The 26,728-nt window shown below is 50.7% G+C and overlaps 1 protein-coding gene across 2 annotated transcripts in view; it reads right to left on the reverse strand.

Annotated features, from left to right (window-relative positions):
* Nucleotides 1–224: 224 nt before the first annotated feature.
* KCNK1 (potassium two pore domain channel subfamily K member 1) overlaps nucleotides 225–26,728 on the reverse strand; it is a 32,512-nt gene continuing 6,008 nt past the window's right edge. For both annotated transcript variants that reach the window (XM_084756626.1, XM_084756625.1), the window contains 2 exons: nucleotides 5,288–5,683; nucleotides 225–1,352 (listed from right to left, as the gene is read on the reverse strand). In XM_084756626.1, the coding sequence (XP_084612752.1) occupies nucleotides 1,093–1,352; nucleotides 5,288–5,683 (656 nt within the window). In that variant the 3' untranslated portion in view covers nucleotides 225–1,092. The remainder of the gene's footprint in view (nucleotides 1,353–5,287; nucleotides 5,684–26,728) is intronic.

The following is a 26,728-nucleotide window of genomic DNA, read 5'->3' on the forward strand; positions in this document are numbered from 1 at the left end:
ATGCAACTTCATGCGGTGAGGAAGGGCTTTGCTCTGCACCAGGGACACAGGGCTGGAAGACTAAGGCAGTAGGGGGCGAGCTGCCCCATGGGATGAGGCCACCCGGAGTGTCGCCCAGTCGTCATCAGGTGGGTAGAGTCCATGGCAGCAGGTCTAGTGTCTCTAAAGCGGGTCCTTTATAGACAATGTACCCAGAGGAAAACACCGGACACAGCAAACCACGATTTCGCAACCTGCCATGGTTTTATTGATTTCAGCTCCCAAGTGTAGACTCCTCAGATGAAGCCGACTTAATCTGTCCATTGCGGGTACAGACTTTGTGTTCTGTGCTTTTAGTGTAAGGTGGGCAGACATAGGGGTGTCCCTCCCCCACCTCCTCCTCACTGGCCATCTGGTCTCACACCATCCCGTAAGAGAGTAGAGACATACACAGTCAGAGAGTGGCGTACAGGACTTTTCTCTTGAGTTTTGTTAGGCCTCCTAGCTTGTGGCGATTCTGGGTTCTTCAGTATAAAGAGAAATCAAAAAGAAAAAAAAATATCTCTTATCTTGGTTTAAGAAGTAACTGGGGACCTGGTAGCCTACACACATGTGCACATATGTACAGGATATAAACATATTTATATGTCCTATGTACACAGTGGATGGTAACCTATTCATTATAAATAGAGCTAATTTAGACTCTATAAAAATAATCATTTTGGGTAGGCACATGCAAGCCAGGGCACTTAAACCTATTTATAAAATACATCTCTATAGTTTTTTGTTGTTGTTGTTATTTTTAAATATAAACGTTGCTATTTAGCTGTCAGCAAAATGACTGGAATGCAAACCCAGAGTCCCCGGTCGAATATAAAACCCGCCTCCATCCGCTGTAGCACGCTGTGCGTGCGGCCCAGGTGACCGCGTCCCCTGTGAATCACAGGTGCACGTCGCGTTGGCCCACTCCCCCCCCAAGAACCCAGAGTTCTGTGTTCCTAGAACATTGTTAACAGTCGACATTTCTCAAAATGATAATCATCTTGGCTTTAACTTTCTAGTAAAAGAGGACACAGTCAAGGCTCGGCCTTGCCTCACATCCACGGCCCACGCTCAGTGGTTCGCAGAGCCATCCTCATAGGGCGGCGACTGGGGGTCCACGAAAGGCTCGTTCTGTTTTTGGTCCTCCTTCAGGCCGGCCGCCTGCTCGGTGATGGACGAGAAGGACAGCTGGTCATGCTCCATGATGTGGACTTGGTCCTCGTCCTTGTCTTTCTTCACGTAGAACATCTTCCTGAACTTCTTCAGCTCGTGGAGCTCACAGAAGGTCTCCAGGACGACCAGCATGGCTATGAGTCCCAGCAGAAGGTAACCTGTGAGGCAGAAAAGAGGCCGCGATGTCTCAGTTCGACCTGGTGACCACCAACTCAAGCCGGGTGACCTCTCCTCCTCCACCCCACCGCACCACACACACAAGAGTTCTCCAGCGGGTCCACTGCCAGATTATCTCCAGGAATGTCTGTGGCCCACGGCTCGAGGAGGGACTGCAGAGAAAAAGGAATGAGCCGCCTTGGATTTGTCACAGCCACCGGCTTCAGATGTGTGCGTGGGCTTCACACAAGGAGGAGGGCGTACCGTGCATGCGAGCGCGGATGCCGGAGGACACTGCTTTTCCTGCTCTGTCACTCTCCCCTTTATTTCCCTGAGATGAGTCTCTCACTGGGCCTGGCAGTAGGCTGGCAGCCGGCAAGCCCCGGTGAGCCTTCGGTCTCTGCCTCAGCCAGCACCGGGGCTGCGGGTGTGCAGCTGAGCCCTGCTTGGTATGTGTGTGGGTGCTGGGTCCTCACGAGTGTAGTGCTCATCTGGCAACCCTGCTGAGCCATCTCCGCAGGCCTGGCTTCGACTTTCTTTAAGTAATGAACACTCTTTATGTGATATCATACAGAAACCACATTAAAATGCCTTCTGGCACTAAAAGGCAGCATCCTTTGACACAGGGAATTCTAATTAAGCCAGCGCCATCAGCTGTAGGCGGTTGCTTCCTGACATTTAACCACTGCCTATAACAGGTCGGTGAACACAAACTGAAACACAGCTGCCTTCACTTAGCTCTGAGGCGGTGAGGGAACTCTCCCAGTGTTTGTTTGTTTATTATGTATACAGTGCTCTGACTGCATGTACACCTTCATGCCAGAAGAGGGCATCAGATCACACTATAGATGGTTGTGAGCCAGGATTGTGGTTACTGGGAATTGAACTCAGGACCTTTGGAAGAGCAGACAGTGCTCTTACCCTCTGAGCCATCTCTCCAGCCCTCTCCCAGTGTTTAAACAAATTCATACGCCCTGTTCCATTAAGTCTAAGTCTAAAACCATTCTGTTGGGTTTCTGGCGACACCTCATCTTGTAGAAAGTTGGACATTACTAGCTGAGGGTGTGTGTGTGCGCGCGCGCACACGCGCAACAGAAGCCTCATGGTCTGGATGCTGGTGTGTGAACTGAATTGTGCTACACATTAAAAGCCATGAGACATTTGTTTTGTAATGAATAGGGCAGGTGGTACCACTCATTTGGGTAAGCCATCTTACTGCAAGTTCTTAGAACTTGTGATGGGCAAATAGAGATTTTTAAGTCAGTTTCAACATTAAACACACACACACACACACACACACAGAGAGAGAGAGAGAGAGAGAGAGAGAGAGAGAGAGAGAGAGAGAACCCTCACAAAAAGGGACAAGAAATTGGATCTGAAAACACACAGACAGGAAACATTAAAATTTGCATTGGATATGACGGGCAGATGGTTTTGGCATCTCTGACTTAAATCGTTGTTTTTGACAGTAAGCTGGTGCCACAGGGGCTTTCTTGTGTTTGGCAGTAGCCAAATCCACTCCTTCCTCCTGCTATTATTTAACCAGACTCTGGAATGCTGTCCGAAGCGCCCACGGGGTTTCAGGCATGCTTTGGGATTTTATCCTACCTACCTTGGGAACATTCACTCCTAGGATGGTCAAGCTCTGAACACACAGAGCGTAAAATCTGTCCTGGCTGACTGCCTGAAAAACGGTCCCCACTGGACCGAGGACTGCGGGTCATGGGAGGACTCAGTGTCCTGTGGGAGGACTCAGGGTCTTGTGGGAAGCTGAGAGCGCTGGGGTATCAGGAGAAAGGCAAGGGTAAGTTACACAGAGAAAACTTCAACCAGAAAACACAACCACAGGGACAGTCTACTTCGCTAGCTCACGAAGAAATTAGAAAGCAAAACGGAAGAGAAACCACTGCCTGCTGGCTTCAAAGAAAGCTAAGGTGACGCCCATATTGTTATCGCAGTCACACACAAAAGACCTAGAACTTTTTTTTTTTTTTTTTTTTTTTTTTTTGCCATCTGAGGAGGGTGGGAACTCAGACACCAGTGACTGTGTGGACAAGTGCTCCATTTGGGGACCTCAGAGTTGTGACCTGTGAGTCACACACACACACACACACACACACACACACAAAAAGAAAAGAAAAGAAAAGAAAAGAAAAAAGAAAAAGAAAGAAAGAAAGAAAAAGAAAAGAAAGAAAATTATGTCCATTTGGGGCTAGTAGTCCTATTTCTTTGCAAGATCTCGAATATAGGAAGTATAAACTCAAAAAGATCTCCACACTGAGGTGGTTTGCCGTGCTATTGAGCTGGAGGAACTTAAACAGTCAACAGGCGAGGTGGGTGGGCTGTAGGGTGGCCCCCCAAGTCATACACAGACTCTAATAAGGAATCTGAAACCCTCCTTGCAGGACTCTGGCAAATGTTTACTGGGCTTGGACTGGAGCCAGAAGCCATGGAAAGCACTGAGGGTTTCTGAGTGCCGGCTTTGTTCCTGGTGAGCCACCACTTCACGGAACTATTCAAGCACACAGGTTCCAGCAACCACACCGTGGGATTAAAACAACAAGGCAGGCTGAAGGCACTGGCTGCTCAAGAGTCCATGACTTCCTAGAAGCCATGGCGAGCTGGGTTCTAGAGAAGGCAGCAGTGGGAACTGTGCCAGGACTGCTTGCCACATGTCCTGCACACACAGGGCGAGCTCACACAGAGAGTAAGCAGTGATTGTGTGCTGTGTGTGCAGGTGTGCATGCAGGCATGTTTGCCAGTGAATGTGCGTGCAGACGCACAGGTCCACAGTTTATGCCTTCAAAGGCTCTCCAGTTTATTTTTGAGATGGGGTTTCTTGCTGAAGCCGGAGCTTGCAGTTTCTGCTAGGCTGACCAGTCAGTGACTGTGGGGGTCCTCCTGTGTCTCTCTCCCACTCAAGCATACCGCCATGCCCGGCTTTTTATGTGGATACTAAGGGCCTGACCTAGGGTTTTCATGCTTGTATGGCGGGCACTTTAATTGAAACTGTGTTGCCTACTTCATTTTCCATGCATAAATTATAAAAATACTTGGTGTCGGGTAACTTCAAAACATAAATACAAACATACAAACAAGGTCAGGGACCACCTTGAGAAGGGCCTCGGAAATAATTAAAGAACATGATGTTAGCTACGAGCTGGGGCCTTATTTTCTTGCCTATAAAATATGTAACAGCGTGAAGTAAGTTGACCTACTAAGCGTCAGCTACTATCCCCGTTGCACCATCTGAAAAGGAGGGAGATGGCCTGGGCAGGGAAGAGCCTCGCAAATGTGAGGCCCTGGGCTGATCCCCCGAACCCCTGGGAAAAGCTGGTGCCCAGGCCTGTACTTGTAATCGCAGAGAGAGCAAGATGGCAGGTGGAGCCAGGTGGGTCCCTGGAGCTCACTGGCCAGCCAGTCTAGGCTACTTGATGAAATACAAGCCAGAGAGACCCTGTCTTAAACAGAGGGGCGGTGCGGGGTCGGGGGTGGGGGGACCAAGGAGGCTGTCCTCTGACTTCTACAAGCTCAAACAGGGACATTGCACACCGCACATAAAAACATACACACATCCAAGAGACTCAGCAGTGACTTTAGGTGCACTGGAAACATAAACAAGGCGGGCGTGGTGGCACGCACCTGTAACCTCAGCACTCAGGAGGCAGAGGCAGCAGATCTCTGTGAGTTCGAGGCCAGCCTGGTCTACAAAGCGAGTCCAGGACAGCCAAGGCTACACAGAGAAACCCTGTCTCGAAAAAAAAAAAATTAAAAAAAGAAAAAGAAAAAGAATTGTAGTGGGACTGGCAAAGAGAAAAAGCTATGCGAAGTCAGGGGGGAAAAAGAAAATACATCGAAGAGAAAGCAAGCTGGCTGGCAAAGTGGAAACATGGGGGACGGACCGACACGGGAGGTGCAGCCTGCCGCGGGTACTCACAGGTGATGCCGATCTTGTACAGCTCTCGGAACTTCTGGTTGTAGCCTTCCCCCGGGACGTAGTCCCCGAGGCCGATGGTGCTCAGTGAGATGAAACAGAAGTAGAAAGACTCCAGAAAGTTCCAGTCATCCTCCAGCACGGAGAAGACGGCGGCCGGGATGAAGAAGAAGCAGGACACGGTGACGAACCCCAGCAGGACGGCGTGGACGATGGCCACCACCTGTTTGGAGAAGCCCCAGCGGATGTGGACGTAGAGGACCGGTCTGCGGGTGACGTGCACGGTGACGCGCTGGACCACGGCCGTCAGGAAGAGGAGGGTGAACGGGATGCCGATGACGGAGTAGATGATGCAAAAGGCCTTGCCGCCATCTGACAAGGGCACCGTGTGGCCGTAGCCTGCGAGGAGGAAGAAGGAGGAGGCTCCGTGAGTGGCCAGGAAGCAGAGAGTAAGTTCTGAGGAAACATGCCTGTGGGCCGTGAGGACGGATGTGAAGGTTTAGGTGTGAGGCTCTTCCTGTAAAATTCGACAGTCATTTGTGAGGCAAGAGGATCTGCGAACCACGAGAAGGAAGGCTTCGTTCAGAATGTTCCCGACCACGCCGCGGATTGGACAAGAGTGCTCCGGCAAACAGAACATCAATTACCTATGTCAGCCAAAGAAAGGTCCACCCTTTTGCCCTTTGCTTGGAAGGAACCCTGAATCGTAAGCCAGGGCTCTCGACCCCCCCCCACAATGGTCTGCTCCCATCCTGTGGACAGCATCTTTTCATTCTTACCTAGAAAGAAAGAAAGAAAGAAAGAAAGAAAGAAAGAAAGAAAGAAAGAAAGAAAGAAAGAAAACTTTATAAAATGCTATGGGCAAATGCATGTCTGAGTGTCTGTGCACGTGAATGCAGACTCCTGCAGAGAGCAGAGAGAGGCAGGTGCCTGAGGTGAGTGTCGAGATCAGAGCTCCAGCCCTCAGCTCTCTGAGCCATCTCTCCATCTCTCCGGGCCCTACTCTTACTTTTAATGAATCTCCATTTTCATGACAGCTGTTCAGTCTCATGCCCAGTTCCTTGTTCAAGATGCAGACAGCCTGTCCCAGCGCATGCCCACGACCCCCTCTGGTAACATTTGGGGTGTCATGGAACACAACCAGCTCCTCTCATGAAAAGAAGCCTCCCATGTAGGACACGCCTCAGGGCTGAGCAGGGGGAGGAGTGTGCTAAAGGGCAGTACCGCCTCACCTCAGACCACCCAGGGAAACTCACGCCAGGACACCGCGCTCATCAGGACTCAATCCTTCCCTCCCCTCCCCTCTCCTCACAGGACCCTCAACGATCTCTATAAGCCAAACTACACTCCCATCTGAAGTAGATAAAGTCAGACGGAATGTTCCAGAAGGACTAATTGACAAGTAAAGGTGTGTGAGGAGAAGCAGTAAAGGCGGGAGGGGCGGGGCAGGCACTGTAAAGACGACTTCGCAGAAAGGAAAATCCCGTGAGTCACGGGCTGAGTAATTCTTTCCACACCTCTTCGCCCTTACTCTAGCGTGAGCACACACGAGAACTCCACACGGTCCCCCTCTTGCTGTTCCCAGACATTCAAAGACCCCATCACCTGCCCCGCCAGCAGACCATCACGGTTACTTTAGGGCTAGTCAGAACTTGTGTCTGTGTTACTTTCCTCGAAATCATTATCAAAACAACCTGTTGGGGCAACAACCAAAGTGGGCAAGAAAGAGCACAGCCGGGCAGGAGGCTCTCTGGACCGTGTCTGAAATCCCTGAGGGCTACCTCCTGACACGGCAGTGTGTCTCAACAAGGCAATTCAAGAGAGACAGCTAAGTGTGTTTGTTTGTTTGTTTGTTTTTGTTAATGACATTAAGTTCTGAAAAAAATGAGTGTAATTGAAAAGGGTTTCAAAATGTTGTCTTGGGAATAAATCTTGCTTTAAAAGAACAATTCTATGAAGCCTCAGTTGTAGATTCAAATTCTGCTTCATTCTCAAGTATCTGACATTAAACAAACAAACAAACAAACACCTCTCTTGGGGCTCAAGAAATGACATAGCTGTCCTCAGTAAGGGGGCAGGGAAGACAAAAGGGTCACAGAGGCTTGCTGACAAATGTTCTAGCTCCATGTTCAGTGAGAGATCCTGTCCCAACTGTGAGTTCAAAGCCAGCCTCTGCCTCTTCTACAAAGCGAGTCCAGGACAGCCAAGATAACAGAGAAACCCTGTCTTGAAAAAAAAAGTGATAGACCAGGATACCCCCTGTCCTCCTCTGGCCTCTGCACACCATGAGCAAGCACACACAGGCACACACGCACACACATATGGACATATGAGCATGCACGCACACACACACAGCAGAAATCCCTTGATTATCCAGAGCACTGCCCCAGAAGGTGCACAGCTCAAGAGTGAGCCACACGTCATCTTCCGAAGCCACGTGCAAACGCACACATCACCCGCAAGATGCACGTTTCTGTAGAGTTCTCACAAGTGGCACATGCCCCAAACAGTGAAGAACCATCTCTCTGAGCACCGATTCCTGAATCCATCTGGTCCCCACGCAGCCAACAGCTCCTGGGATGCTGAGGCTAATTTTAAGCTTGGCATTTGGACAGCTGGGGCTTCCACACAGTGGGCCACATGCAGGCGATGTACAGAAGAAGGGGAAGTTGACGGTTTCTCTTCATGGCGAAGAATGAGAGCAGTTGTCAGGCAGGCAGGTGGCCACCGGGGAGCAGTTGTCAGGCAGGCAGCTCGCCACCGGGCTCCCAGTCTCTGGAAGGTAGAGTTGTGATCAGACGCTCGGGGGGGGGGGGGGGCTTGCTCCAGTGATAACCAAAAAGAGACATGGAGGTGGCCTTGTATTGATCCACAGCAAACCAGACACATAGGAGAGGCATTCCGAACTCGTGACTGAGAGTGTGAGGCAGTGAGAGAACACACAGGCCAGGACAGGTAAGCAGGGATTTCAAGAGACAGAAACGACTCGGGCAGGGACTTTGTAGAGGAAAGAAAGTGTCTGAGGTAGGGGATAAATTGTGTATTGTTTGGGAATTTATTCCCTTTTAGGGGGTATTTTTATGACTTAGTAGTTTTGTAGGTGTGGCATGGGGCTTGAGAGACAGCTCAGGGTTAAGAGCACTGGCTGCTCTTTCAGAGGACCAGAGTTCTGTTCTTAACACCCACATGGGGGTTCACAACTGCCCATGACTTCAGTTCCAGCAGAATCCAGTGCCCTCTTCTAGCGTCCACAGACCCTGCATGCACGTGGCACATACATACACTCCCACACACAGTAAAAATAAATATGTAAACAAACACTTTTTTAAAAAGTGTGGCATCTTCATCACACAGCCTGTCTTCTGTCCCATCTGTTCCAGTAAATGTTATTTAGGTTTTTGTTGGGGAGGGGATAGAAAAGTAACTCTTCTGGGGATGAGGGGGCTGGAGAGACAGTTCGTGCAGTAGTGTAGTTTCATACGCTCGAGGGCCAGCGTTCCATCCTTGGAGCCCATGGGCAAAGGTAGGGCACTGCGGTGTGCACTTGTAATCCTAGAGCTGCGGCTTCAGCTGGCAAGCCACGGGATGGTGAGAAGCCCTGTTGCAAAACCGAGGTGGATGGCCGCTGAGGAACAACACCCACGAGTGTCCTCTGCCCTACACACACACACACACACACACACACGCACACGCACGCGCACGCGCACGCCCACGCGCACGCGCACGCACACACGCACACACACACGCACACGCACATGCACACAGCTTGAGGATACAATGTTTACTCTCAAATTTTGCTACCTCTTTTTATTAGAAGTTAACTACATCTCATTTACAATGTTGACAATGATGCTACTTAAACACCATCACTACATAGGGCTGGGATCCAGCTGCAGGAAGATGTTTTCATTCCTGTAATAGAATCCGGCTAAGAGACTGAAAGTTACAAGCATGTCATAGATCCTGACCCAGGGCCATTTCGGTCCCGTCCCTCCCCCCCCCCCCCCCCGATGTTTCTATGAATCACTTAATCACTTTGCATAGTGGAATGTGTGAGGGTTAGTTTTTATTACCAACATGACACAGTGTAGAATCACCTGGGAAGTGAGTGCCAGTTAAGGGTTGTTTGTCAGGCTGCATGCTTGTGGGGGGTTACAGTGTCTGGATTACACTGGTCAGTGAGGGGAGACCCAGCCCACTGTGGGAGGCACCACTCCCTAGGCTTGGGCTCCTGAGCTGCACAAGAGAGGAGAAATCACGCCGAGCACAGGCGTGCATGGCTCCCGGCGCTTGACCGTGGATGTACTGTGACCAGAGGCTTCAGGTTCCTGCCCCAGCGAAGAGCCGTCACAGAATCGTGAGCCTCCAAACTCTTCCTCTTTTGATTGCTTTCGCTGGGGTATTTTATCCCAAAAGGAAGAGTAACTAAGGCACCGAGTGTCTCCAAACAGCAGAGAAAGAGTTAGATTCCTGGAAAGAGAGATCCAGTCTCCTGCTCCTCAGCCGCTGTGTTTGGCCACACAGCGTTGCACTTGTGAGCCTCAGGAGGGCGTACAAGTGAGGTGCTCACAGGAAGTCAGCCTTCTACAATCTTAGGCCTCCCTTACAAAGGCCGCAGCAGTGGGCTGACTAATCTCTAGTGTAATTGGCCGCTTTCTCGTCACTGTGATGCAATCTCTGAGAGAAGCAACCTATGAGCTGTGTGGACTCCCAGTTTGAGAGGGCACAGTCCTCCGAGGTGCTGAAGGCATGGTGGCAGACAGGACCAGCTCCTTCTGTGCTGGTGATGATGGACTCGGCACATCTTTGGGAATCAAGAAGTAATGAACCTGGGACAGGAAGCAGGGGGCCTGGGGCAGGAAACAGAGGACCAGGACAGGAAGTAGAGAGCTAGGGACAGGAAACAGGGGGCCTGGGGCAGGAAACAGAGGACCAGGACAGGAAGTAGTGAACCTGGGACAGGAAGCAGGGGGCCTGGGGCAGGAAACAGAGGACCAGGACAGGAAGTAGAGAGCTAGGGACAGGAAGCAGGGGACCTGAGGCAGGAAGCAGGCCTGGCCTTGTGAGTCAGATCCTCCCAGTACAGCAACACCATCTTGGGAATAATCATGCTAAGACATGAGGACAGTCCACACGTGAGAACCTAAACCCTAGGGCTGGGCTGGCGTGGGTCTTCCGGTGCTTAAATTACCTTCATGGCATCTCGGAGAACCTTTCTGGCTTAACACATGGCACACCAGAGCAAGTCACAGATCTAGAATGTTCTTACTGTCACCAGAGGCTTTTGAGAATGGTAGCTCAGCTGGAGAGGTTACTATCCTTGTTTCTTTTCAGTAACTGATAAGATATGGAGCAATGTGACAACGTATCATCTCTGTCCTTAGCTTGGTGGGCACTGGGGACGCAGGCCCAGGAAGGAGAGCCAAGCATTGCAATCCACCCGGACAGAGACACAGACCAGCAGCCTCTTGTCTCGTCCTCTGGAAACTGACCAGCTTTGCAACCTCCACACACAGCTTACTATCTTTTTCTTAAACCTGTGTGGTTCCTACAAGGGATTGGCAGGAACGTGTCCTTCTCTGAAGCCTCCGGCTTCCGGCCTCCAGTGAGCAGAGCACCAGCCTGAGAGCACCGGTGCTCACATCCGAGGGCAGAAGGCGGTGACCCAGCACGAGGAGACAGAGTGAGTTAATCTGTTCAGCATCCGACACAGTGGACACAGCCAGGCACACTGGTGGGTGGATCCCCTTAGTGTAACCCTGTGCTAACCTCCTCTGAAACCCCCTTTCAGACAGGCCAGAGGTAGCGCTCACCCAGCGATCTGCGCATCCTGCCTGCCCCCAGCAGTGCTTGGCTTAAAGGGTACACACATCTAGCTTCTTATGTGGGTGCCAGGGCTCTGAACCCAGGTCCTCATACTTGCATGGCAGGACCTACATACTAAAGTGTTGGGTCCTCCACCTGTCACTCTCCCCACACCTCACAACTCCCCCAGATCCCCTCTGGGTTTAACACAATCACCCTGAAGCCATCACAACCCTGAGGTTTCAAAATCATTATACTGTAAAGGTTTAGTAGGTATGCACTCTCAGCGTGGGGCGCACAGTCCCTGCTGCAGGCATTCCCTCAGGCACGGAGGCTGCACAGACAGCTCAGGATTTTAACCTGTCTTCTTTCTCATGAAACTACTAGCCACCATGTGCTGGGAAGACAGACTCCAAAGGTAACTCAAAATGCTGAGTGACAAGGAGGTGATATTTTGTTTAAGATTTATTTTATTTTTATTTCTGTGTATGTGGGGGGGAGTGTGTGTGTGTGCGCGCGTGCGTGCACGCATGTGTGTAGTGTGCATAGATGCCCAAAGAGTGTGTCAGATCCTAGGGAGGTAGAGTTACAGATGGTTGTGAGCTACCCGTATGGGTGCTGGAATTCAAACTGGGCCCTCTGGATGAATAGCCGATGTCCTTAACAGTGGCAGCATCTCACTGTTACGTGATGCTGTGTTTGTGATGTGGCCCTGGCCACAAAAGACCCACAAGCTATCAGGACAGCACCGCTTGGCCCCAGACCCTAGCGCTAGAACAAAACCGGTCTTCAACCCTCATAAAGTGTGAAGGGAGGGGACATCGTCCCCAGCGGCTGCCGGAGGAAAGGACGCCAGCTCATCAGAGGCAGAAGACTTAGATCAACAAACGCTTCTGCCTCAGCTTCCCAGGTATCCCTTGTACAATGCTGCTTCCTAGTTCATGCAAGTATCCTGAGGTTAAAGTGGGATGATCCCTAGCTGTGTGCACACGCAAAACACCACACAGCGGCGATTTCACGGTTGCTAGAAGACACAGGGCCATGAAGCTGTCCCCACGATACACACTCTCAGCTCCTAGCAATCTGTGTGCTCCACTCTGGTCTCCTCACACAGCTTAATTCCCACCCCATCTTTTAGGGTGTCTTTTAAGGTGACACCCTCTGCAGTGATCCTGACAGCAACGGATAAAGAAAAATTATGAACTGGAGGGTGAGAAAGAAACTAAAGGCGTTTAAGCAGCTGCAGGCGAAGTCAACAGAAAAGACGGTGGAAACTCTGACTTAATTCCTTTGCAGCTGACCAGCAGGGACACCGCACCCTGTTTTCCTGTTTAGGGGGTAAGCTTTCAGGACTGTCGACGTCAATCAGTGAGAATGGCTCTCCTCTCTGAGCCGCTCATCTGTCCAACGGACATCTCCATGCATTGCATCCTCCTGCCAATAGCCAACGCAGCTTGCATATAGCAATGTAACAAAGGTCGTGGAAATGTTCTAGGGGAGAATTCTCAGCCACTGAGGAGATTGCCGTGGAGACATCAGGGCCCAATTCAACCCCCGGCACCCACCTAGACCACAGGCATACTGCCAGGCACTGTAACCCTGACACTGGGGAGGCTGAAAGAGGGTCCTTGGGGTTTGCTGGTCACTCAGTCTAGCTGAGCAGTTTTACCCTCATTTGCTCCTTCCCATGATGCTCTCTGCCTCATCAGAACTAAAGCAAGGGCAGTGGGTCATTGAGCCAAAATAGATACGTGCTCTTTATAAGCTGATTGTCTCGAGTGTTTTGTTACAGTAATGGAAGACAACAAGATGAATGTGTGTGTGTGTGTGTGTGTGTGTGTGTGTGTGTGTGTGTGTGTGTGTTCTAGTATGAACCAAATTGAGTTTCATTTTTGGGGTGTGTATGTAGATTGTCCCCTTGGATCTGAGATCACAGATCCTGGGGCAGCTCCTGAAAAGGAAGCGAGATGAGGATGCGAACTGACCTTCGCTAACAGGAGAACCTCACATCTGAGGCCGAACAATGACGGACGACACCAGAGAACTGCTGCTACCTCAGCACTGTTTGTTCTTCCTGAGCTGAGCTCAAGGGCACAAACAAGCTCTGTGGACCAGCCGGGTCACAACGAGTCCATTGAGCCATTGAGTTCTGGAAACAACAATTATTTCTTTGACAATTGTTCTTTTTAAGGTCATGTTTATTTGTTTGTCTCTTGTGCTGTTCTTCTCTCTCTCTCTCTCTCTCTCTCTCTCTCTCTCTCTCTCTCTCTCTCTCTGTCTCTCTCTCTCTCTCTCTTGTGTGTGTGTGTGTGTGTGTGTGTGTGTGTGTAGGTCAGAGGACAGAGGACAACTGGCAGGAGTCACTTTTCCTTGTCCGTCATGTGAGCCTTGCGGATTCAGTTCAGGTTGTCAGACATGGCAGCGAGTGCCTTTTCCCGCTGAGCCATCTCACGGGCCCTTTGACAATTGTTCTGTCTGGACAAGCGTCCGCTGTGCGCTCTCAGCCTCTGCGCTCGCACCTGTTGGGTCTCTCTGTTGCTGCAATCAAACCCATGAGCAGCAGCAGCTCAGGAAGGCGCAGGTTTGCCTGGCTGGCAGGCTGCAGTTCATCATCTATAGGACCAGGCAGCAACCTGGAGGCAGGAGCTGATGGGAAACCACGGAGGAAGAGGCTCACTGGCTTGCTCCCCGGGGTTGCTCAGCTGCTCTCTCACACCACCTGGGATCACCTGCTGGAGGACAGCACAGACCACAGTGGGCTGGGTCCTCCCAGATCAGTCATTAATCTTGAAACATCCTACAGACTTCCCTCAGGCCAAACTCATGGAGGTGAATCCTCAATGGATGCCCTTTTATCTTCCCAGTTGACTCTAGCTCTGTCAAGTTGACAAAACCTGACAGGCACAGTGGGGCAAATTGGCAAACTGGAAAACTTCTCCACCAGGTGTCCATCTGTGTCACCTAGCTTTTCGTGATGTGGTTCAGAGGAAGTGCAGAGCACGGCCCTTGGTGGCAGATGGCTCCCTGGTGGGCACTTCTGAGGCGAGGCTCCGCTGGGTCACACCTCATGGATGCAGCAGACCCAGGAGCCCAGGGTCTGCTTCCTGCTGCCACCCTGGTAGCCATCAGTGGCCACCGCAGCAAACGGTGGCAGAAGCAGCTTACAAGGAGGGAAGGGTCACTGTGGCTCACAGTTTTGGGGAGGGGGTGACCCGATGGCCAGTTATCCCTGATGCTTTGGGCCTGTGCATCATGGCAGACTCACTAGGCAGAGCAGGGTGCTCACGCCATGGGCAGGAAGAAAGGGAGTTCACCCTCTCCGCCTGCTCCCCTTCTGTCTGAGTTTGTATCTAAAGTGTTCCTGCAGATCCTTATGGTGGAGGCTTGTTCCCCTGGGTGGTGCTTTTGGGAGGTGGTGGGGTGCTGAAGAGGTGGCATCTAGGGAGCCAGGTCATGGGAAGGGGTTCAGTCTCCAGGGCCCACATCATGGAAGGAGAGGCCAAGCCCCAAAAGTTGTCTTCTGATCTCCACACACATGCCATGGCATTTCACATACATACATGCATGCATGCATACATACATACATGCATACATACATGCATACATACACGCATGCATACATACATGCTATTTTTAAGAAAGAACAATTATCAAAATAATAACTGTCACCAAAGCTCAATAGATGCACTCTAACCCCCCCCCCCATTGATACCAAGGCTTGTTTGTGCCCTCAGAAAGTTCTAGGCTCAAAGCGCAGTTACCATCCGTCTTGCTGACTGAGCCCCCAGCCCATTTGGGGCATAAGCCCTTGAGTCCTCGCTGCCTTCTGACATTTCACAGAAGACATCTGTGTGCTCCGGTTTTAGTGTGGCCACCCGTAGACTGGAATCACATCGGGCTGCCTGTCTGTCCATGCACACACAGACGACGAAGAACACGAAGAACACAGAAGTCCCGCAGCAAGAGCCACCTGTCACTGCACCTGGTCACTGCACCTGGCTCCTCTGCCACACCCAGCTAATGACACATGCACAAATGGGCCACTGCTTCCTGAAGACACAGATCTGTGAGCTCCCCCCTTCTTGTACCGGAGGGAAACTGCTCCTCTGGCACACAGCAGGGCTCCCTTCCTGAACCCTCAGCGCTGTCCCTCCCCTCCTTTAAGATCTGCTCTGCACAAACAGAAAACCACCTGCTTACACACAGAACATTCTGCACTAGAAACAATTAAAAATGGCTCCTTCCCAGGCCATCTCTAAGCTCTGAATTAATGTGACATTTTACAGGTGATTAGTGGGGATCTTAGACAAGTTAGAACCCTGGTATGATTTTTTGAGGCGGGCAACATAACACTTGACACTAAAACTACAAACCACCTCTTAGGAAACGGGCCATTTAAGGACAGCAATGCGGCCTAATATTCCTAGATTCAGTGAGGTTTCCTGAATCCCTCAGATGTCTGTAGGGAGGTGCCAACATTTTCCAAACACAGAATTTTAGTCTAGTTTATTTAGATGTGCCGACCTACATGAGAACACCCCGAGGACAAGCTCCATGACACACATTCTGACAGAATGTTCTTCTAAAAATACACACACACAAGCACACACACTCCCGTCAGATAATTTCTAGGGAAGATAGCGGAGGTTCAAGAGAAAGGGTATGTGCCCGCATGCATATGTACATACATGTAAAGTACATATGGGTGCTGGATTGACAGCTCAGTAGTTGGGAGTGCCAGTTCTGCAACCGTAGACCAGAGTTTAAACTACTGCACCCACATAACAAGATAGGCATTTCCCCAAATGCCTGCAGCCCCATTTCCGAAGGGGCAAAGACAAAGGGCCAGCTGAGCTTGTGGGCTCTTGCCCCTAGCCCAGGCACAGGCTCCCAGCTCAGGAAGAGACACTGCCTCAGAGGACCAAGTGGATGAGGGCACTAATGTCCTCCCTGGTCTCTGCACTCAAGTTCAGGCATGTGCACTTGCACACCCATGTGTGCACACACACACGCACATAAATAAATGCAAATATAAAGTATATATGGAATATATATATACATATATGTATATATAACCTTGTTTCATTTCTGTATGAAGAGGCACCCGTTAAATTCATCTACTACAAGAATAGCTTTTAAAAATATCTGTTCATTTATGTATTTGTGTATTTATTTGTGTGTGTGTGTTTGTGAACACCTATGTGATGTGTGTGAGTAAGCATGTGTTTCAAAGTGCATATGGAGAGGCTATAAAATAACTCTGTAGAGTCAATTTTCTCCTTCTTCTTCTTCTTCTTCTTCTTCTTCTTCTTCTTCTTCTTCTTCTTCTTCTTCTTCTTCTTCTGCTTTGATGTGAGTTCCAGGGAGAGAGCTCAGGTGTCAGGTTTGGGCAATCGGTGACTTTAAACATGTTGATCCATCTTGCTGACCCAGGACTGGGTTTCTAAGGATGACAGAAGAAACTGCCATTGCCTGAAAACCACCTTCCCAGGCCCAGTTCTTCTGGACCACGGTGCTACTGTTCTGCTCAGAGCCAACTACACACAGAACTACAGAGATAAGCTGAGCATCTGGGAAGGCCAAGGGACAAGCAAGACAGAGAGACCGAGGAAAAACAGATTCCAAAGTCCTTCTAAGAATAAAGACCTTTCCCTGCCTACCATCTTGCGCGAAATGACAGTTAAGGGATGGGGTGTGGGGCTGGAGAGATGGCTCAGCCATTAAGAACACTGGCTGCCACTAAGACACTGGCTGCTTTTCCAGAGGACTAGGGTGCTTGGGTGGGAGGGGGCATGCAAAGAGTCAGATCACATGGAACTTGAGTGACAGCTGCTGTGAGCCCTCCCCTCCTTATGTTCTGAGACAGGGTCTCTCACCACGGTGGGAGCTCACAGATTGCCTAGACTGGGTTGCCAGCAAGGCCAAAGAATTCTCCTGTCTGTTTCTCCCTGGATCTGGAACCACACACCATGCCACACCACTACACCCAGCTTCTGTGTGGATGTTAGAGATCCAAACTCGAGTCCTTGCGCTTGCTCCCTGCTCAGTCTCCTGACCTCTCCCGGCCACCATTTGAGACTGGCGAAGGAAAAATCTCAGCAGACTTTAAAGCCCCCAGCTCTCCTGCAGCACACAGGAGGCTCACAGCTCTCCTGCAGCAGACAGAAGGCCCCCAGCTCTCCTGCAGCAGATGGGAGGCCCCCAGCTCTCCTGCAGCAGATGGGAGACCCCAGCTCTCCTGAGGCACACAGGAGGCCCCCACCTCTCCTGCAGCAGATGGGAGGCCCCCAGCTCTCCCGCAGCACACGGGAGGCCCCCAGCTCTCCTGCAGCAGACAGGAGGCTCAAAGCTCTCCTGCAGCAGACAGGAGGCCCCCAGCTCTCCTGCAGCAGACAGGAGGCCCCCAGCTCTCCTGCAGCAGACAGGAGGCCCCCAGCTCTCCTGTAGCAGACAGGAGGCCCCCAGCTCTCCTGCAGCAGACAGAAGGCTCACAGCTCTCCTGCAGCAGACAGAAGGCTCACAGCTCTCCTGCAGCAGACAGAAGGCTCACAGCTCTCCTGCAGCAGACAGGAGGCCCCCAGCTCTCCTGCAGCAGACAGGAGGCCCCCAGCTCTCCTGCAGCAGACAGGAGGCCCCCAGCTCTCCTGTAGCAGACAGAAGGCCCCCAGCTCTCCTGCAGCAGACAGAAGGCTCACAGCTCTCCTGCAGCAGACAGAAGGCTCACAGCTCTCCTGCAGCAGACAGAAGGCTCACAGCTCTCCTGCAGCAGACAGAAGGCTCCTGGCTCTCCTGCAGCAGACAGAAGGCCCACAGCTCTCCTGCAGCAGACAGGAGGCCACATCTCAGTGTCACACATTGGAGGCCAGAATGCCTGACCTTGACATTAACAGAGAGATAATTTGAGGTTAAATAGCAGGTATCTATAGTCAAAAGTCTTTGGTTGCTCACACTTGTAACATTAGCATCCTAGGTCAGCTTGGGATACAATGCCAAACCTTGTCTTGAAAAGTTGGAGACCCACTAACCTCTCAAAGCCCAAAGAAGTCTGATGGGTCGCCTTTGCATGTCAAACACTTCTGCGGACCTGCCTGGTCATGCGCTATGGGAGTGTCTGCTTCTTGTACATGCCGGTTCAGGATGATACTCATTTCCTGAGTTCACACCTTTCAAAGACAGCATCAAGAAGGAGACGCTTCAAGTGTGAGCCTGAGCGTGTGGCATGAAAAATCACATCTTCTGCAGAAGCTGGCAGACCTTAAGGTGAGGATTTCTGGCGGGGCCTTGGCACAAGAACTGCGTGAGTTCCACGCTGTCTTGGATGGAGCTGGGGCTGGACCAGCATCCCATCCCATGTCCTAAGAAACAGTGAGACTAACCAGACATTAGAGAAAAGTCAGTCACCCTCCCTCTGCAGCTAGTGCCCTAGGAAACTACCTTGAACAACTATATAGTACAAAGAGCTGTATTTAGAAAACCTTGGTTCAGGGTTGCCACACAAGCGTTAGGACCTTAGTTCAATCCCCAGCACCCACACAAAACAACAATAACAAAGTAGAGATGGTGCATGGGGGGGGGCGGGGGGAGGCTGTAGGACCCCTGAGGCTCGCCTAGATGAAATGTAAGGGACCCCGTCTCAAAAAACAAGGCATGGAGCGATGGAGGAAGGCAGCCAACACGAGCACATGTACACACAGGCTTGCGCGCACACACACACACACACACACACACACACACACACACACACACACACACAGAGAGAGGCTGCCCTGATAATACAACTCCTCACCGCGCAAGATCAATTATATATGTATCCTAGACACACAGAAAGAGTGTCGTGTCTTTACAGATGGGAATGGCGGGGCTCACGTAAGAGCTGAATTGTCACTGGTTTTGTTGTGGTCTCACTATACAGTCAAGGTTTTACCAGGACAATTAGGAGCATAGGAGCTGGATGCCCGGCCCCTCGGACCCACACCAAAGGTGCAGAAGAGCATCTGCGACTCATCCTGGAACACACAGCGGTCTGTACCCCTGAGAGCTTCCCCATCACCCCAGAACTGCGTCCATGAGAACTGGATTGGTGGGTGCAACTTCCCACCAAGTCTTGCACATAATACCCCAAGTATGAGCCTCGAGTCGTCACGGGGAGGTGAGAGAACACAGAACATGGTGGTTCCAAAGGAGGTGCACTCCTGTCTGCAGCAACCATCGAGGCTGCATTTGGCCCTCACTCAGTAAGCAGTGACCTCAGAGGGATGGCCCGGGGCAAGCTCCCTCACCCATGGCTCCCTGGGGCCTGCACGACTGCAAACATCTAGGCAGGGATAAAGATGCTCTAAATAGACACCATGCCTTCCTTGGCCTATCAGACTATTGAAATAATGGTCCTCAAGAAACTGGAACTTCCCACCCCCCCCAAGGCGTCTCAGGCTGACAAGAGGAAAAGGCCTGGTGCCAGCTAGGTGGTGAACTTGTCTCCCAGGAAGAGATCTCTGACCACCTGTGAGGCCACCTAAAAGCACAGACTGAAGGCCAGACCATGATGGGTCAGTGACTCACTCGCAAGTTAACCCCTTGGCTGGATCCACTCACTGTGCATCCTCTTGGCCTCTTAAGTCTACACCTCATGTCAGGGCCCTGAAGATGGACGTGGGGGCCGCAGGGGACTGTGTTTGCTTTCTTGTGTGCTTTTCACTACTCTTTGCCTTTTGATTTTTGTTTGTTTGTTTGTTTGTTTGTTTGTTTGTTTTTCAATTGGCCTACTGAGGTCAGGTGGCCAAGCCTGGCTCATTGGGGAGCTGCCAGGGCCAAGACTATGACCCTAACAAATCCAGGGACACCGTGATGCTCTGTTTACATCCGCTGAGGACACTGCAAGGGACGCTCTGCCCACAGCTCAGCTCCTTCATTTGGCCTCTCTGCCCCCACATCCAGGGCCTGTGCACACCGTCTCTTCAGAGCAAGGCCCCTTGTTTAGTGCTGCAGAAGCCAGGTTTGCCCGATTTCCTTTCCCTCTCCTTGGCTGGCACATAGGCCCTGTATCACACCATGACAGTGACTCCTGCTGCCCATGAGTCAAGGACCAGCCCTTCTTTACACACCTGCACCTCAGTGCCACTGGCTGCTGTTGCTGGAGGTAGTTCCAGACTCAGGCAAGACTGGTACTTATGCACTCTGTGGACAGCCTCATGCTGGCCACTGGACATGTGTACCAAGCAGATGGCCTTCGCAGCATCACCAGCCCAAGCTCACCCGCATCAGTGGGTCATACGCCATTCCTCCTCCAAGGCAGCTGCTCAGATAGCTGCCACCACCCACATCAAGTCCTATAGAGGCCCACATGTGTTTCCAGGAGCCTCTTACATGGCACCTCTGTGCCTCTTTCCCTCTGCAGAGAGTGTTCTGGGGGCTCTCTGAACTTGCAGGACTGTCCCTGCGCTGTGAACACAAGAGGGAATCCTCAACTCAGGAAGTAGGGTCTGCGGGGTCTAGGTAGAGCAGTGCGCTCGGGAGGTGACACTAAAGAGAACCCAGCCTTACCTTACCTCAGTCGCCACTGGATGGCTTTATACCCACTGTCCCTACATTCAGATGTGTCGCAAAGGGCTGGGGATGTTAGCTCCGACAGCAGAGTGCTTGCCCGGCATGCCGGAAGCCTGCATCCCATCCTCAGCACTCAACACACCAGGCTAGAGTGGCTTACGCCTGTGATCCCAACACTCCGGAGACAAAGGCAGGAGAATCAGGAATTGAAGACCATTCTTGGCTGCAATTCAAGGCCAGCCTGAGATACCGGAAACCATGTCTCAAAAAGTTGCATTAAGCTAAATAAATAATAACAACAAACTAAAGTCAGCCAGTGCCTCTCCCTCTCTGACGTCACACTGGACTTTGCTAGCCTTAAGGCCAGACAGACTCATGATGATCTGACCTCGTAGTGCCCTTCCTGTGGTCTTTGCTGGTGACATTCAGAAGGAAGTGCAGACACAGAAAGCCTGTGCAGGCTGGGGACAAGGTGCACAGCAAGGGGCAGCCAGAGGAAACAGTGTAGCCGACTTCTGAGTGAGGTGGAGAGGAGACAGTATCCTCGGGCTGTCCTCCCACAAGAGCAAAGGCAGGCTCACCTCATCTTCCGTGAGCTGCAGTTAGACATTTGCTTTCTGGCCTGCTCTTTCTGTTTTTTTCATTTTCTGACTTTTTGTCTTCATGGTTTTGACTGCTAAGCTTGGACTCCTTTGGCATGGCAGGAGGTGACGTAGAGCAGTGTGGGTGACAGATGGCTGGTCCACACAGCATGCCCTTCCCTTCTGCAGGGGACCCTGCCACCCCATGCGCCCCAGGAGAACCATCTGGTAGGGCTGTGCAGGCCAGGCACAGCGGGTGGTGGAGGGGCACTTCCCTCAGCTCAGCACCTCCAGGAGCCACTGCTGGTAGCTCTGACTGGTAGGCAGGCGGCTCGGGAACAGCCTCTCCTGTGTCTTTAATTAACTTAATCCACCTAACCGTGTTCTTTAAATAATTGAGTGCCTTGGTAACCGGTATGCAAACGCTCAAAGAATTTTGCTTACAAGAATGCAGGAACCTTTTAAATTTGGTTTAAGACATTTCACCTCTCCTGCTGTTATTCCTAAGCCAAGGCTGCACCAGGAATAGTAGGTGGGGAACAAGAAATCCTGTGCTAAAATATGGAAGGCAGTAGTTTGTGAGAAGAAAAAAGTCCTTCAGAACTGTGAAGTAGCCAACGCAAAGGCCTCTGGGATGGGGAGGGAATGTGGCTCAGTGGTCCGGTGCCTGCCTAGTATGTGTGATGTGAGGTCTTGGGTTCAGCCCCTGGTACCTCAAGAGGACAAGAGGGCAGGGAAAAGAAAAGGGGGGCGGTTGAGGGGAAGGGAGAGAGCCGAGAGAGAAGGAGTGAGAGATGGGGGGGGGGGGAGTGGAGGAAAACGGAGAGAAAAGAAAGAAAACAAAGCAAGCTAGCAAAGACACAGAAATGAGACAGATGGAAAGAGAGACAGAATTGCATCAGGCAGGCAGGCAGGCGCTCACAGATACTCAGAAATAAATCTCTTTTTTTTTTTAAATTCTAAGGTTGTAGGAATATTTTGTATCACTCTAATTTTACTTTCTACTAATGTCCACTTACATTGCAGACTTCTCTAATGTGCAACATTAGAAATGTGTCTAAACCAAGGTAGCATGCAGCTGAGTGAGAAAAAGCTTGTCTAGTTCCATCAAGACCCTGGACTGTACACGCCAGCACAGCCTGCCCCGAAACAGGAAATGTAACTGGATAAAATCTGTGTAGTGGAAGCTATTTGTCCCGTTAGGTCAGGAGATCTCCAGAAGGTTGTGCAGTTGGTTTTGGGGTTTTTTGTGCCAGGGTCTCACTATGTAGCTCTGTGAGTTCAAGGCCAGCCTGGTCTACATTCTTAGTTCTACACTATCATCCCATCCCGTGTGTGTGTGTGTGTGTGTGTGTGTGTGTGTGTGTGTGTGTGTAGCTGTTTCTCTGAAAGTTGATGTTTTCCTATCCACTGTGATCACATGTTTATCTGACAGGGACACCTTATAAAATGTAATGGACAGAACACTCTCCACAGTTGAGTGGAAAGTGGGATATTACTTTCTCACATACTCTGGTGCCTCATATTTGACCATGTCCCCTGGAGGGGGAGACCTGGTGGCACTCAGAGGAAGGACAGCAGGTTACCAAGAAGAGACTTGATACCCTATGAGCATATACAGGGGGAGGTAATCCCCCTCAGGAACAGTCATAGGGGAGGGGAATAAGGGGAAAATGGGAGGGAGGAAAGAATGGGAGGATACAAGGGATGGGATAACCATTGAGATGTAACAAGAATAAATTAATAAAGGAGAAAAAATGTGCAAAAAATAAAGAAAGAAAGAAATAGACACTTTGAAGGTTTGTATCCCTATACTTAATAAAACCTTTTGTACTTCTAAAAAAAAAAAAAGAAAGAAAAAAAGAAAGAAAAAACTTCATGTTTGCATTATCTGGTGCTTTAACTAAAAGCAAGCCACCTAGATCAGTCTGTGGTGGTACCTTTCACTTTATCCACTAAAAACTGTGCTGAATGTATTTTTGTTGTTGTTAGCATTCTGTCAGCTGGGTATGCGTGACATTTTTTTTAGCATGCATTTTATATGAGCTATCAAATATTAAGTATCCTCTGTTGAATCTATAAAATGCAAAGCTCTGCTTTTTCAACTTCTTGAAAAGCCTTATACACTAATAAATTAGAAACAGAAGCAAAGTTTAGATACTTTACATTATCACCGGGGTTGGAATACTAAAAACCACCTAGAAGCCATGGCACAGCAGCAGTGTACCCCGGGGAGCCTCACTCTCCATCCCAAACCACCATTTCCTCTTCCTCCTTGGCAAAGATGGAGCCACCATCTGTCCCTCTCCTGACCCTGCAGCCTCACTCAGCCCTGGTTAACACAGCTTTTGGGCTGTGTTGCCAACTCAAAGTAGAGAGCTAAGCAGCTCGGAGAAAGGGCAAGAGGACGCAGGATAAACCTCAAAGGACAAAAGCCCAGCAAAGCACGTTTCTAAGAGAACTGAGACCCTGTGTGCCGTGCTCAGAACTCTTGGGTGGGGTCTTTGGGGAAGATGAGTCTTTCTTCTGCCTTTCAGCCTACACAACAAACTGAGCCAGCGCCAGAGGAAATGTCAAGAGACTCCAACAGAACAAGAAAGTGTGGTGGCGCGAACGTATGAATCCCAGACACATCACAACTGCAGCCTCCAAACCGGTCTCCGCAGAGCAACCCCACACTTTTTTTTCTGGGATGGTGTCTTATTCTGTAGCCCAAGCTGGCCTTAGACTCACCAAATTCCTCTTGCCTCTGCCTCCTGAGTGCTGGAATTATAGGCATATGCCAGCAAACTATGTTAGTGCAGTGCTGTGGACTGGACCCCGGGTTGTGAGTGTTAGGCAGGCGCTCCATTGACTGAGCCACATTAGGGGAGAGTTTGAGAGACTCTGTGTGGGTGTGTCTTCCTCCCCACTGAATTCACCAGATGCCCTAATGGCTGAATCCACAGAGCTGTGTCTGTCCCTCTTCTCATTGGTATGACAGAATACGGACAAATGCAACCTAAGATACGGTCTACCTGGGCTGAGTGTGAGGGCGCTGTCCATCAGAGTGGAAGGGCGTGGCAGCGGGAGTGGGAGGCAGCTGGTCCACGGTCAGGAGGAGAGAGATGAATGCCCACGCTCCACCCACTTTTATTCAATCCAGGGCCCCAGCCAGTGTGGTGCCACCACATTTAAGATGGGTCTCCAGTCTAGAAACCCTCTCAGAGACTCCTGTGAGGCTCCAGATGTGGTACTGACAGTACTAACTGTCGAAGGAGCCTCCTGGGGCCTTTCATGGCCAGCCCTAGCAAAGCAGGTAATGAGGAATCACAGACTGTCCAAAATGTAGGTGACAGGAAAGCATCGTCCAACAGGAGCCAGTTGACGTCGTCAGTGTAGCCATGGTCAGTTTTGCAATTGAAAGTATGGAAACACAACAGCACTAGAAAACAGCAGACAAGTTTGCCAGCCCAATTCCCCACCCAGAGAGAATCCCACAGCCCTCTCGGGAGCGATACATACAACCTAAAGCCTCCTCTCCCCTCAGCCTTCTATAGACCAACTGGCCAGGGTCACCTCCCAACAGCACGCCACCCTGACAGAGTGGCCACCACCTGCAGGGTTACAGACTGCCTAGAATGAACAGGGAAGGTCAAAGCTCAGCTGAGTCCAGGGAAGAGGAGAGGCACAGGAGAGAAGAGCATCCAAACACCGCGTGCTCTCAGGGAGAGACCACCTTCACCTCCCACTGGGCAGAGACAGGGCAGATCCTACTTCCATACTCACGGGTCTGACTAATTGTGATGACTGACTCGGTTGTCCATTGAAGGATCTAAAATGCCCCAGGATAAACCTTGGAGCATGCCCAAGAGAGTTAGAATGATTAATTGAGGTGAGAAAAAAAAATCCACCCTACATGTACATGGCATCCCATGAGCCGGGGTACTGGAAGGTAACAACAGCGAGAAGCTAACCGCCATCGTCCACCTCTCTCTGTTCCTCCCTGCAGATGCGCTGTGACCAGCCGCCTCATGTTGCTGGCATCATGCCCGCCCTGATGGCTGTGTCCTCCTCCAACACTCAGTCCATATAAACGTTTCTTTCTTTAACTTGCCTCTGTTGGATCTTTTGTCGCCTCAATGGGAAAAGCCACTAATGCGATTGCCATGTATGTGGCCGCTTGAAAATAAAACCCAGCTGACCCCAATGGGTAGCATCTGATTTCAGCTATGTCTGTCCCTGAAGCTAGCCTTGAGGTGGGAGGACACTTTTTAAAATGCCTTTTGTTTTGTTTGGTTTTGTTTGGAGACATGGTTTCTCTGTGTGGCCTTTGCTGTCTTGGACTGGCTTTGTTGACCAGGCTGACCTCGAACTCACAGAGATCTGCCTGCCTCTGCCTCCTGAGTGCTAGGATTACAGATGTGCACCACCGTGCCCTGCTTTGAAATACTTTATTTATTTATTTTTTATTTTTTTTTTTTGGAGTGGGTCAAAAGAACTCCCTGAGGGTAATTCTGCTTGTTCTGGCCTGGAGATGTCAACTCCGTGCTGCAGGCTGCAGACGGTCCCCTCAACGCCACAGCCAAAACTGCAGTTGCTCCCCTTCCCCGTTGCCCCACTGGGTTAGTGGCACGGGTTCGATTCTATTCCTAATGAGACTCACAGTTCTGTTACTTAGAGCCAAGGTGCAGTTTCTTGAAATCTATAGCCACTTGGTTGTAACAGAATGCTCCAAGTTCTATAAATAGGTACAGAAACAGAAAGTTTGGAGACTAAGGATGAAAAACCCTTTGAGCTACTGAAATACTAAAGATCTCATGGAGTACAGATGAGGTCAGTTTATAATTTAAGCATAAGTCTTTGCTCCCCCTGACCAATGCTGGCTGGAAGCTGTCATAGGATTGTGTGTGTGTGTGTATGTGTGTGTGTGTGTGTGTGTGCACGTATGCACCTGGGTGCAGGCGGAGGATGTCAGCGGCCTTCTGTCTGTCTCCATCTTACTCCCCTCACACAGGGCCTCTTACTGAACCTGAGGCTGGGCTGACAAACAGCAAGCACCAGAGATCCTCCTGCCTCTGCCTCCTGCACTGCCGAGTTGACTGTGTGGGCTTTTGATTTGAGTGCCTGGAGACTGAATTCCTCTTGATTACACAGCAAGAACCGCCCCACCCCCACCCTGCTGCCCACTGTTCTTCAACGGGAGCACACTAAAGAGTGGGTTTTGGCTCGGGAGCGTTAGTATCTTTATCTGGCTCTGTAGGAGCAACGTCCTGTTTGCATACAGTTCGTAAGGCTTACAAGAGCGAAGACTTAGAAACCCTCTGATTTGCTTTGCTTTACCAGGATTACAGGTGTGAGTCCCACACCCTGGCAACTCCTGTTTCTTCTGCTCCTGTGTGTGACCTTCCTCCACACCCACCCATCTCGATAAAGGTGGCCACTTTCTGGCTGGGTCCACTCTTTGTGGCTGGTTTTCCACGCTTTCCAGTCCCATCTCTAACTCAGGCCCTGCTGGAGGTTTCACCGCTAGGGC

The sequence above is a fragment of the Acomys minous genome, assembly GCF_964271855.1.
Source record: "Acomys minous genome assembly, chromosome: 14".
In the NCBI taxonomy this organism is placed as follows: Eukaryota; Metazoa; Chordata; class Mammalia; order Rodentia; family Muridae; genus Acomys; species Acomys minous.